Genomic DNA, 12,503 nt, shown 5'->3' with positions numbered 1-12,503 from the left:
GCTTGGCTTCTCGCTCAGGGTCTACTTTTCAGTCACCGGTTTACACCGTGGGTCCGTTTCCATCTAGCATTTCCAGGCGACCTCAGACCCCCAGGCGTACTCTGTCACATGGCTGGGCTAGGTCCCGCGGAGGAGGAGGGGACAGTCTGCGGTGGTGGTGGTGCCTGCACGCCCCACGGCTGCTGACATCCCGTCTGGCTCTCCCCCCAGACCAGAACGAGTGCATAATCGCCAACCCCGCATTCGTGGTGTACTCCTCCATCGTCTCCTTCTACGTGCCCTTCATCGTCACCCTGCTGGTCTACATCAAGATCTACATCGTCCTCCGCAGGCGCCGCAAGCGGGTCAACACGAAGCGTAGCAGCCGGGCTTTCAGGGCCAACCTGAAGGCCCCACTCAAGGTCCCCAGATCCCTCCTGCCCTCCAGTGCCCTCCCTGACCCCCTCAGGACGGAGAGGGCTGGCCTGTGATGGGTGGGCCTGGTGGGTGGGTGAGGGTCCAGGGAGGGGGTTCCCAGCACCAGGGCAGGGCCCAGTCCAAGGCTCAGACCTCAGCGGAGGGAGTGAGTCTCTAGGAGCGGGAAGGGGGGGGCCAGAGGCGGATGCCACCTGGGGGGAGGAGAAGTCGGCTAGATCTGTGTCTGAAACCCTCCTTTCCCCATCACTTGTCCTTTCCTGGCTGTGCCCCTCTCTTCTCCCTGTCCTTGCTCTGTGCTTCCCGCCCTCTCCAGTACCTTCCACCTCCTCCTCCTCCCCTCCATGCACACCTCCTCTCGCCCCCCCACCCCAGCTCCCTGTCCTCCTCTCCATGCACACCTCCTCCCTCCTCCTGGGTCCCTGTCCTCCCCTCCATGCACACCTCCTCCCTCCTCCCTGGCTCTTTCACCCTCCTCTCCTCTGCCTTTCTTTCATTCTCTCCCCACTCCCTTATGTCTTGTGAATTTTCCCCTCTGCTCAGTCATCCCTGAGGAAGACAGTGTGGGGGCGTGGAAGGAACCAGAGTTTTGGGGTTAGACACAGGTTCAAGGCCTGGCACTCTCACCTTTTTGTTGAGTGACCTAGGGCAAGTTACTTAACTTCTCTGAGCCTCAGTTTTCTCATCTGTTAAATGGGAGTCCTAATGCCAACCTCTCAGCGTGGTCTTGAGGATTCAGTGTGAGAGGGATACGAGCATGCCTAGCACGTGCCCAGAAAACCAGGACCTCTTTGGCCTTTGTCCTGCCCACGATCTTTCATCATAGTACCAACCTTCACTCTTGCCTCCCCTGGCCCATACCCACCTACTCTGCCCTTCTGGGAGCCCCTGTGCCCAGCCTGACTACTGCATGTCGGGTGTCTGTCCCCGGCCCCTGCCCATCATGACCAGTGTCCTGGCTCACTCCACAGGGCAACTGCACTCACCCTGAGGACATGAAACTCTGCACCGTTATCATGAAGTCCAATGGGAGTTTCCCAGTGAACAGGCGGAGAGTGGTAAGTGCTCAGGTCAGGGACCCAGAGCCAGGTCTTTCTGCCCCTAGGGAAACCCACCTACCATGATTCTCAGCTCACCAGCTGGTCAAAGGGAGGAGCACCTCCCAGGCTCTCCCACTTAGCTTCAGCAGAGACCAGACTCCCCATGCACAAGTCACAAGCAGGCACGCAGCAAGACGGCTCAGTTCTGCAAGGCACAGATAGGCACTCCCAGCACAAGGAGGTGGTTCGGAGAGAGGACTCGGCCATAAGATAAGAAAAATAAGAAGAATGGCTATTACCATTCATTGAACACCCGCCATGTTCCTATTATTTCATCAAATCCTCACAGCGACCCTGAGAGATAGGTCTTATTAGGCTTATTGATTTTAATTTTAAAGAAGAGCAAACAGGCTCACAGAGGGAAGGTAACTCACCCAAGGCAAGACATTTAGTTAGTAAGATAATGTGTATTTGAGCCCAAACCCATGCGACTCCGAAATCCACACATCCGCCATTCTTCCCACTTGCCTGTGCTAGGCTCCTACAGGCGGTTTCTGGGGCTGGAGGCAGGGCATGGGGGGCAGGGTGGAAGGGCAGGGAGCCGAGTAACCCCAGGGCTGGTGGGGAAGTGCAGCCTGTAAGTGGAGCCCAGAGACGCAGAATCACAGCCGACCCCAGGCTCTGCCCAGCGATGGGAGCATCAGGGTTCAAGCAGCAGGGGTCTCATCCCTGGCTGGGACAGGGAGCCCACACAGGGCCACACACGAAGTCCAAGTCGGGTGTCCCCAGGAAGCAGGGCCCCCACTGTCCACCTGCAGGGCAAGGGCAGGACCCCAGGGAGTCATTTTATGAGATGGGTTCCCAACAGGGACTCGGGACTGGGCTAGGGTTACACCACCCAGGCACACAGCAAAGCTGCACTTTGGATGTTCAGATGGAGACCCCAAGGCAGGGAAGAACCTGGAAGCCCGTGAGTGGACCGCCAGCAGGGTCCCCAGGTCAGCCCAGCAGGAAAGATGGGGGACTCAGGGGTTAGCTCTTTGGCACCCAGATTGGTCTAGGAGGAACATGTGGAACCCACGTGTGAGTGAGGGTGCAGGTGCCCTGCAGGGAGAAGAGGGGTGCCCTCTATGCAGCTAGAACAGGAGCTCCTGGAAGGAGGCACCGAACATCAACCAGTGATGTATTCCCAGCAGCCAGCTCGGTCCTTAGCTGGTGCTCGGTATGTGTTGCTCAGTTAACAAGAGAGGAAAGTGTTGTGGTACTAAGTTCCCACAAATGCTTATGGAGTTAATGAGGCTCTGGGACAGGGGTGGGGATGACCTGCAGGCAGGGGCTGCCGTGGGTCCTGGGTCCTAGTCCCAGACTATTCCTGCCTCCCGGTGATTATCCTCATTGTCTCTCTGGCAGAGTGACCCGTGATGTTTGTAGGAGTCTCTAAAGGAGGATAGGGGAGGGCCAGGGGCACCCGGTGAGGCTGAGTGGCTAATGCCTGAGAACTTGCCTGGCTTTACCCAGAGCTCTCTGCCTCCGTGCAGGAGGCTGCCCGCCGAGCCCAGGAACTGGAGATGGAGATGCTGTCCAGCACCAGCCCCCCCGAGAGGACCCGGTACAGTCCCATACCACCCAGCCACCACCAGCTGACCCTCCCCGACCCGTCCCACCACGGCCTCCACAGCACTGCCGACAGCCCCGCCAAACCAGAGAAGAATGGGCATGCCAAAGACCACCCCAAGATTGCCAAGATCTTTGAGATCCAGTCCATGCCCAATGGCAAAACCCGGACCTCTCTCAAGACCATGAGCCGCAGGAAGCTCTCCCAGCAGAAGGAGAAGAAAGCCACTCAGATGCTCGCCATTGTTCTCGGTGAGTCGGGCCGGCCCAGCTCTGTCCCACCGTTACCGAGGAAAGGACCCATCACTCTGGGTCCCCTTACCTGCCATCCCCTTCCTAGCCATGGCCGGTGAGCCTCGGGAAGGGCACTTTCTCAGATTGCAGGCCGCACCCATTGACGTAGGCCATTAAGTAGATTCTCTAATTAATGCTCATTTTACAGACGGGGAAACTGAGGTTTGGAGTGGGCATATAACGTGATCAAGGAAGACCTATGATTTAAACTCAGGGAGTCTGACCTCAGAGTCTGTGAGGTTGAGATACCATAGTGACCCCCAGAACCCCGAGATCCTAAGCAAGTCACTTTCTCTCTCTGAAGTCCCCTCAGCAGCAGATTAGCTCTCAGGGTTGTTTGCTGTGGTCAAAGGTTTACAAAGGTGAAAGAAAGCATTTCCTAAAGGGCAAAGCGGTGCACACAGCCAAGTGTTATCAGGGTGGTTTAGTTGTTGAGGAGTGGGAAATTCAGTTCACCCCAGCTCAACCAAGGCCCCGTGGGACCAGAGCTGTGAACAGAGAAACAGGGCTGGGAGGGGGGTCCTTCTGGAGGAGGGTGTGTCTCCATCAGCCAGCCAAGGCTTTCAAATAAAAGTCTCCTAGAAAACCAGGACTGGAGTCAAAACACAAGGCTGGGCTGACGTGGGTGGTGGGCACAGGAGGGGCTGCTGTGACTCTCCCTGCCCTCTAGCACCAAGGTCTCATGGGACACCCTGCCACACTCACCATCCCCTTGGGCCTCCCACCAATCCTGTGATGTGAGTGGGACAGGTGTTACCTCCCTGCTTTTGTGAATGCATGCACTGAGTCACGGCAGGTTAAAGGACAGATCCTTGGTCACCGGGCTGGGGGTGAGAGCCGGGCCTGTGGCTTCTGTCCATGGGGTCTCGCTGTGGTCCTGGGGACTCCTAGGGTGCTTGTGGGGCACTCTGTGCTCACAATGCCTCCATACCGAGGGGCCCACTGGGGCAGCAGGTCCTGAGTCAGGCAGACAAAGCCAGTGGGGTGGGGGGTGGTCAGTCTAGGTCAGAGCATCCCGATGCAGGAATATGCAAGTGGTGGCCTCCAAGGCCTGGGGGAAGGTGGAGCGAGAGCATGGCCATGGGAGGGGGCGGGGGGGCTCGATAAACTGGAGTTCAGGTCTCGCTCGGCTGGCTTTGTCACTCATGAGCGGGGTGGCCTTGTGTACATCACAGAGCCTTCGGGAGCCCCAGTTCCCTGTCTACCCCACAGAGATGCCAGGGAGTCTGAGGGAGATGGGTACCTAACTCTTCCTTTTGTCACTTGGGCTCAAACCGTGCATCCCACGCTGCAATGACCACACGCTCCACTTCCAGGTGTGAAGGAAGACGTTCCCAAAGGTGACCAGAGAGTAGAGTAAACATTTCCATTTCTACTACTTGTGTCAGAATGTTAACCTTATGGATTTGTTTTCAAGCTCATCTTTCCCTAGAGGGGTAGGTGTGGGTGTTATGCCCATTTGGCAGATGAGGAAAGTAAGGCTGAGGGACGTAAAGTGACCTTCACTGCAAACGGGTGTCAGGGACAGCTCTAGAGTCTGAGATGGGGACTCCTCCTGCAGTGCTCCTGGGCCAGGGCCCGTAGCACCCAATCTTGGTGCCCACCGAGTATGGGCCTTCCCAGCCCAGCCTCCCCTGGCCCCAGGGGCCCGCCTGACCGCCGCCCTCTCCCCCAGGCGTGTTCATCATCTGCTGGCTGCCCTTCTTCATCACCCACATCCTGAACATACACTGTGAGTGCAACATCCCGCCCGTCCTGTACAGCGCCTTCACGTGGCTGGGCTATGTCAACAGCGCCGTGAACCCCATCATCTACACGACCTTCAACATTGAGTTCCGCAAGGCCTTCCTGAAGATCCTGCACTGCTGACCTGCTGCCCACCTGCACAGCAGCCTGCTTCCCGCCTCCCCGCCCAGGCCGGCCGGGTCTCAGCTCCGGGGAGCCGTGGACAGGGGAGGGGGCGCAGGGCGGACCAGGCCTTCTCTTTGCCCCGGCGGGTCCTGCAGTGTTAGCTTGGCTCCGCGCCCCTCCGTGCTCGCACACCCTCATCTGCCGGGGTAGTGCTAGGGAGCCAGGCACGGTGCCGGCCCTCGGGCCGGACCCCTGGCTCAGGGGCAGCTCACAGAGCCCCCCTCCCACCTCTGGGCCCTCCCACCTTGGCACCAAAGACGCAGCCGCCTTCTCCGACCTTTCTGTGGGGTTCTGGGGTTGCCGGGGTCAGAGGTGGGGCTCAGAGACCGTGCTTTCTGGTAGGTTTGGCTTGGTCTTCACAGGCCGATGCCGGGGTGGGCGGTGGGTGGGGATGGACAGTTCACACCCCACGAGGCCCATGCCCGGGGGGAGCCAGAGCTCTTGCCAAGGCCCCAGGCAGCTTCAGTCCTGGGAGACCCATGTAAATACCAGACCCACAGGCTGAACCCCAGAGAAGCCCAAGCCAAAAATCTTCACTTGCTCCCCGTCCTGCCCCCCAGGAGCCTCTATTTCCACAGCAGTGGGTCCCGCCCCGGCCCACCTCGCTCCAGCACCCACGTGCTTTCCATACCTGCCGACAGCAGGGACTCTGGTCTTGAAGGGCCCCCGGAAGGTCTGTGGGGAGAGGAGCCACCCCCAAACCCACCCTGCCGTCTCCCGACAGACTCTGCATCCCTTCTCGTAGCAATTGTTGGGCCTGCCTGGGAGCGGGCGGGGACAGCAGGCTTGTGACCACATCTGGGGCCTGGGTCGGGGTGCTGGAGGGCCTCTGGGGGCTGCCTCCTGCCACAAAACCACTCTCTCTCCCCCTTTGCCTCCTCTCTCTCCAGTCCCCTTTCCCTTCCACTGTCTCCGCCTTAGATGAGCCCTCGGCCAAGGGAGCTGCTGACCGCCACTCGGCCTGAGGGAGGAGGGGAGGCTGCAGCTTCGGGGAGCCCCTGGGCCCCAGACTCTGTAACATCACTACACATGCTCCGAACTAATAAAACTCTGACAAGAGTCCCATGCGAGGCCCCTTGGGTGGCAGGGCACTGCGCCCACCTTCATCCTCCGCGGAAGGTGTAGCCACAGCCCTGGTGTCTGTGCCGGGATCAGAGTCGGGGAGGCCTCCTGCAGCCCCCCTCCAAGAAAGGGTGACCCCGACCACGGCCACCAGGGTGGACACTGTGGGGAAGGAGGGAGGTCGCTGCTCAGAGGATGACCCGGGAGAAGATGTGTGTGCGCCTGCCTCCCCCCCTCCCCCCCCATCCGGTCCTGGCCTCCCTCCCAAGTAGACAGGAACACTATCAGCCCTGCCCCCGGGGGATCCAGAGCCCCAACTGCCAACCAGGATGGGAGGGGAGGACGTTCCCAATGGGAATCCCACAGCGCACCCAGGGCTCCCCTCGTCCCTCTGCCAGGGAAGCCAGGCTGTCCCCACTTGCCACCTCCCCCTTCCTCTGAGGGTCCTTAGCCCTCGCGGCCCACCAGGGCAGAGACAGCTTTGTGGAAAAGGTGGCCTTCCAGGCGCCGGCTCTGTCTGGGTCTCGTCTGCCCCTTGCCCTGACTTCCGTCTCCCATCAGGACCCCCTTGCTCTGGAGCAGGTTGGGGAGGCAGGGAGGCCCCAAGTGACATGGCCCAGGTAGGCCTCCCTTCTCTGGCCTCCATCATAGTCGTTGCTCCAAGCTTTCCGGGCCACAAGTTGGCACTGCCCTGAAAACAGAAATCTGGCTTTTAAAAAAATGAAATCTAAGTCAACCCAGTGAAGGAGGAATATTCTCACTACCTGGCGAATAACAGTGATGATGACAAACAAGGTGCTGGCACCCACGGGCTCAGCCTCTGGGGAGCTGTCAGGGCATAATTTGCATGCTAAATACAATATTTTTAGCACCAAAGTTTGGAGCACTTAACTTGCCCTGAACACTTAATTATGGACTTTGATCTTCTCCCTGAACCTGCCTGTAGCACCAAGCCCCAGGGAGAGGCTCTGTCCCTAGGAGCACCCAGATCCCAGAAGCTGGGCAAAACCAGGCCTAGTCCAGCTCAAGAGGCGTCACTATGACCCAGTGACCACCCCTTTGGGGAAGGGGCAGACACTCAGGGGGGCCAGAAACCCCAGGGACTCCTCGGCTGCTGCCGCCCAACCCACAGCCACCGCACCCGCAGGTGCACGCCCGGACACACGCCCCACACTCATCTTGCCTTGGACAGAAGCTTGAAAGCTCATCTCATTAGAAATCTTAGGAGGTCACACAGGTTTCTCAGCTGTGAGAACTGGAAGAGATGACAAAGGAGAGAGAAAGAGAGGATGCTTGGAAGGAGGGAGGGCGGGAGGGAGGAGGGACAGCAGGCAGGCAGGCCGAGGGAGAGGAGGCAGGTCCCTAGCAGTTTGGAAAGGGCACCGAGGGCGAGGGCGAGGAAGGGGAAGAGGGCAGGCAGGGGCGGGAGGCGGGGCCGGGGAAAGTTGCCCACAGCTGTCAGAAGCTTCGAGGCTTTCTGCCAGACAGCAGATTGACAGCTAGAGTGGGCAGGGGGAGGGCCGGCTCCACCCCCTCCCCCCTCGACTCTTCAGGGGCAGAGGGATGGGTGTGGGCCCGGGAACTGTGCGGTGCCAGGGGGGTGGCCAGGCTCCGCTCCCCCCCGGAGGCCCCGACGTGGCTGCGGCCCTCTGCCCTTGCTCCCCTGCCTTCCCTGGGCTTCTACCTCGGTGCCCATCTTTCTCCGGAGAGTGATTTTTCATTGATACATGATCTGCCTTCAGAGCAGGTGGTGTCTAACAGCCGCCACCCCCCCGCCCCACCCTGGTGACAAGCACCGGGCCAGGCACAGCCTCCCGCGTGTCCCCGTGTGACTGCAAGTCTTCAAAGCTTCAGGCCCTTACTCTTCCCCTAGTGGGTCCTGGAGGAGTCTGGCCACCGGCTGGGGAGATGGCCTGGGACCCCGGAGGCGAGTGGTGCGGGAGGAACCGCATTTCATCCGCCCACCCACCCACCCACCCACCCAGCCGTTGATGCCCTCAGTGCATCTTTCTTGAGCGACCCTTGTGCTCCAGGCCCTGGCAAGGTGCTAGGCAGGAAACCGGAGTAACGTGGATGTGATCCCCGTACTTGTGGAGCTCACGGCCCGGTGGGTGACAGGCGTTAATCCAACAATCACGCAACGACTATCAAAGCTGCACATTCCCAGGGGCAGAGTGCCGGCTGGGTGTGGGGCACGGGTCACGTAGGTGACAGCAATGGCATGGGTGCCTTGGCCTGGAGCAAGTAGGCAGGGCACTGGTGCAGGCAGGAGGGCTGGTGGGGGGGTAGGGGCCCCCGAAAGAAGTGACTGCCTGTCCTGCTTCCCTGGTGGCTTCAGAACAGAGGCGGTCAGTCATCTGCAATCAGGGGCACTGAGGACTGGCCTGCCTTGGGGGCAGTGTGTCCACCTGTGTGGGCTCCCTTCCCACACGTTCCCTGTCCCAGGGGCTGCGTGGCCCAGCCCTGGGTTGTACTGCCTCACTGCCCTCCGGGGCCCCAGGATGCAGGCTATGTCTGGGACCAATGGCTCCCACATGATCCTGTCTTCCCTGTAACCCCGGCCTCTGTCCGTAGGGTCCCCCGTTATAGAGGAGGCCTCTCTACAGGGAGGCTGCTTGCCTGGATGGCAGGCTGGCCTCTGAATCCAAGATTTCCACATCTACATCTTACATGGTCTGCTCTGCCTGTTTCCTGACCGGCCCCGAGAACAGCTGGAGGAGGCTAGTGTGGTGAGGAGAATTTTGCAGAAGTGGGGAGAGATGGGGAAAAAAAAAGCATTTGGGACCAGTCTTTTAGGATGTTGCCCTGGGGTGCCTATGAATAGCCTGAGAGCCATTTGGGCTGCGGAGCAAAGAGGAGGGGGCGGTGTGCAGAGCAGGGGGGTAGTTCTTAGAGGGGCTTTAGTAGGTGCAGATCAGTCTGGTCATCCGTGTGCCTGAGCGTCCTCTCCTGCCCATCAGATGCCCTGACTCTGGTTCTGGGGAGTCTAGAAGGCAGGAAGCCTGCAGGGAGGGCAGAGCATCTCTAGAAGGGATGGCTTCCACCCTGGCTTTGTGGGGCTACGAGGTACAGGGAGAGGAGAGAAGGTACCTGGTAAGAACAGCTCCCCATCCCAGCTCCGCCACTTGACAAACGAGGCAGGGCAGGTGCTGTTGGGTAGAGCCCCCACTGGGGTGGGGGGCGCCCAGAGGCCTTTTACTCCTGGCTGGAGGAAGGGCAGCTCCAAATCCCCAGGAAGTGCTGCACGGCCACCCAGCTTGCTTGTGGCTTTCTCCCAACCCTGCCCCTGGCTTCCTCCTGAGACCTGGGGACCTCGAGAGGGCAGAGAGAGGGAGGCAGCCTCCCTGGTGCCTCGGGGGCAGTGGGAGTCAGGTGCTGCAGCTGAGGTGAAGGATGGGGGTCAGGCAAGGGGAGGGAGGAGGTCCCCTTGGGGCCTGTGGAGGGGCAGGGGACTTCACAGGATCAGAGCTGCAGCTGGCACACCTGGGTTTCCTGAGCAGCCCAACAGCAAACGCTGTCCTCTTGGCCTCAGGAGAGCAGAGTCCTCCCCAGCAGAGGACCCCTTGCACCCCCTGCACACAGCTGAAGGGTGTTCACTCTGATTTGATCTTCCCTCTGCTCGGAAAGTGACAGCAGCTCCTTGCTGCCCCTTCCATTGCATCCAAGGTCCAAGTTCTGGAACCAGGGTGGGCATCAGGGCCCCCACCCCACCTGCGCTTGGGCTGCCTGTACCCCCAGCCTCTGGTGCCCTGGCTCCTTCCGCCTAGCCCAGGCACTGCCCCTTCTCTGCTGTGTCCCTATGCTTCTTCCACACACATACCTTCTGGAAAGCTCTTCCTGACTGACCCATCAGCCTGGTAACTGACCGAATGAGGGGCAGGGGCAGGAAGCTTAGGGACTGCGTGGTCTCCTAGGCACATGTGGCTACTTAAGTTGATTGAAATCAGACCTTTGGTCCCTTGGCTGCACGGCCACCTGTCAGGCACTCAGCAGCATGTGGGGCCGGTGGCCATCCTAGGAATGGCTGCAGACAGAGAAGGTCTCCACCTTCCCGGGATGCCCTGTTGGACAGCCCTGGTCTAGAATGACTCTCGGGTGAGGAGTTCAGGTGACTTCAACTAAAATGAGGGTGAGAGGATGATAAACAGATTCGTGGAGGGGGGGGAATGGAACACTGAATGGAAGGGGTCTGTAAGACCTCCAGGTAGAGATGCCCAGTAGGAAACAAGGGAGTTCCTATCCTTGACCACCCCCAAAAAACTCCCCTAAACAGGGTTTGGAATTCAAGTGGAGACCATCTCCTTGGGAATTTCAAGGGCCTCACCCAAATCCAACTCTGAACATCCCTCAGAAATCTCTAGAAGGCAGCTGTGTCGCAAGGGGATGCTGTGTGTCTGTGTCTGCCTTGCGTTGGCTTGAAAAGGGAGAAGGTGCTGGCAGGCAATGCAAGGGCTGTTGGCCAGAGCTGGCCTGAAACCGTTACTTCTATTAACTTTTGGAGGAAGAAGGTAGAGAAAGCAGTTGTCTGGGAATCTCAGTCTGGCCTTGGGACCATCAAATTGGTAAGTTGAAATGATTCCCAGGGATAGTCCTGACCCCATGTCTGTGGGATCTCTGCCCCTTATAGGGCAACAGGTGCAAAAGCATCTTTTATTTTTTCTAATTCCTTTCTGCAAGGTCTTCCCTCAAATTCTTTCCAGGAGGATAGGCCAGACACTATGTGCCGCCCTCCTGGCCATTCCCATGGATTGAGCTGAGTTCATTTGGCTTTGAACATGTAGCCTCGCACCCCTTCTCTGGCGCATGCAGAAGAATCCCCCCTGACATGGACCTCAATGGGCGAAGGCCAAACACGGCACGGAGCCCTCCCTGCTCCCCCTTCCTGCTCTAGCATGTTCTGGGGAAGACACAACTCCCAGGGGTATTTTCAACTACCAGTTTTGCCTAAGGCCCAGTCTCAGGAAGAACAAGGAGAATGGACCAGGAAGCTAGCAGGGAGTAGGAGGACAGAACAGTCTGCCAAGTGCTGCCTGCGGTAGTCCCCAGGAGCCCCCACTCATCCAGCCCCCAGGAGCCCCCACCCATTCAGCCCCCAGGAGCCCCCACCCATTCAGCCCCCAGGAACCCCCACTCATCCAGCCCCCAGGAGCCCCCCACTCATCTAATTCCCAGGAACCCCCACTCATCTAACTCCCAGGAGCACCCACTCATCCAACCCCCAGGAGCCCTCACTCATCCAGCCCCCAGGAGCCCCCACTCATCCAGCCCCCAGGAGCCCCCACTCATCCAACCCCCAGGATCCCCCACTCATCTAATCCCCAGGAGCCCCCACTCATCTAATCCCCAGGAGCCCCCACTCATCCAGCCCCCAGGAGCCCCCACTCATCCAACCCCCAGGAGCCCCCACTCATCCAGCCCCCAGGAGCCCCCACTCATCCAACCCCCAGGAGCCCCCACTCATCTAATCCCCAGGAGCCCCCACTCATCCAGCCCCCAGGAGCACCCACTCATCTAACTCCCAGGAGCACCCACTCATCTAACTCCCAAGAGCCCCCACTCATCCACCCCCCAGGAGCACCCACTCATCCAGCCCCCAGGGGCTCCCACTCATCCAACCTAGAGAGGAAAAGCCTGTCACCCGGGGCTAAGGAGGGACACAGGGAGAGACTATGAGGCACCCCCTGGTGGTTGTTCTCAGGCCTGGCTGCTCTCCAGCATAACCAGGGCAATCCTGGTTTAACTGGTCAAGGGTAGGGTCAGTGTCTAAAAAGCCCTTCTCCCCCCACAGCTCACCCAGGAGGCTCTGATGGGCAGGCTTCGTGTACAGCCTCAGTGCTGGGGCACATCCCAGCTCAGGGCTACCCCCAGGGCTCTCCGTGGTGGCCACAGGCTGTGGTGTGAGGGGCGAAGCGCCCAGGGCCCAGGAGGTGGACGCCACAGCCCAGCGACCACAGGATGGGAGCTGCCACACTGCAGCGTGCGCGTGGGGTTAGAGGTTCCCTCTGCTCTGCCTCACCCCGCACTGACTGGGGTCCCTCACCCAGCCCAGCGGGGCCGCACAGACGTGGGCCTGCCAAGTGGCTGGGGATTGAGCTGGCTGCTAGTTGGGGCAGATATTCCTTTCCTCTGACTATTACAGAGTCATAAATATGATTATGGCTGGAGGGA

General features: G+C 59.6%; 1 protein-coding gene across 3 annotated transcripts in view; it reads left to right on the top strand.

Moving 5' to 3' along the window:
* Positions 1-6,320, top strand: part of DRD2 (dopamine receptor D2) — a 62,058-nt gene extending 55,738 nt beyond the window's left edge. For 2 of the 3 annotated variants that reach the window (XM_077884558.1, XM_077884569.1), the window contains exons 5-8: positions 211-401; positions 1,386-1,472; positions 2,993-3,320; positions 5,038-6,320. In XM_077884558.1, the coding sequence (XP_077740684.1) occupies positions 211-401; positions 1,386-1,472; positions 2,993-3,320; positions 5,038-5,231 (800 nt within the window). In that variant the 3' untranslated portion in view covers positions 5,232-6,320. The remainder of the gene's footprint in view (positions 1-210; positions 402-1,385; positions 1,473-2,992; positions 3,321-5,037) is intronic. The other variant, XM_077884579.1, reaches the window with a different exon arrangement.
* Positions 6,321-12,503: the final 6,183 nt, after the last annotated feature.

This window comes from Canis aureus, chromosome 3 (assembly GCF_053574225.1).
Source record: "Canis aureus isolate CA01 chromosome 3, VMU_Caureus_v.1.0, whole genome shotgun sequence".
NCBI classification, from domain to species: domain Eukaryota; kingdom Metazoa; phylum Chordata; class Mammalia; order Carnivora; family Canidae; genus Canis; species Canis aureus.
This window is presented reverse-complemented; position numbering and strand designations above follow the sequence as displayed.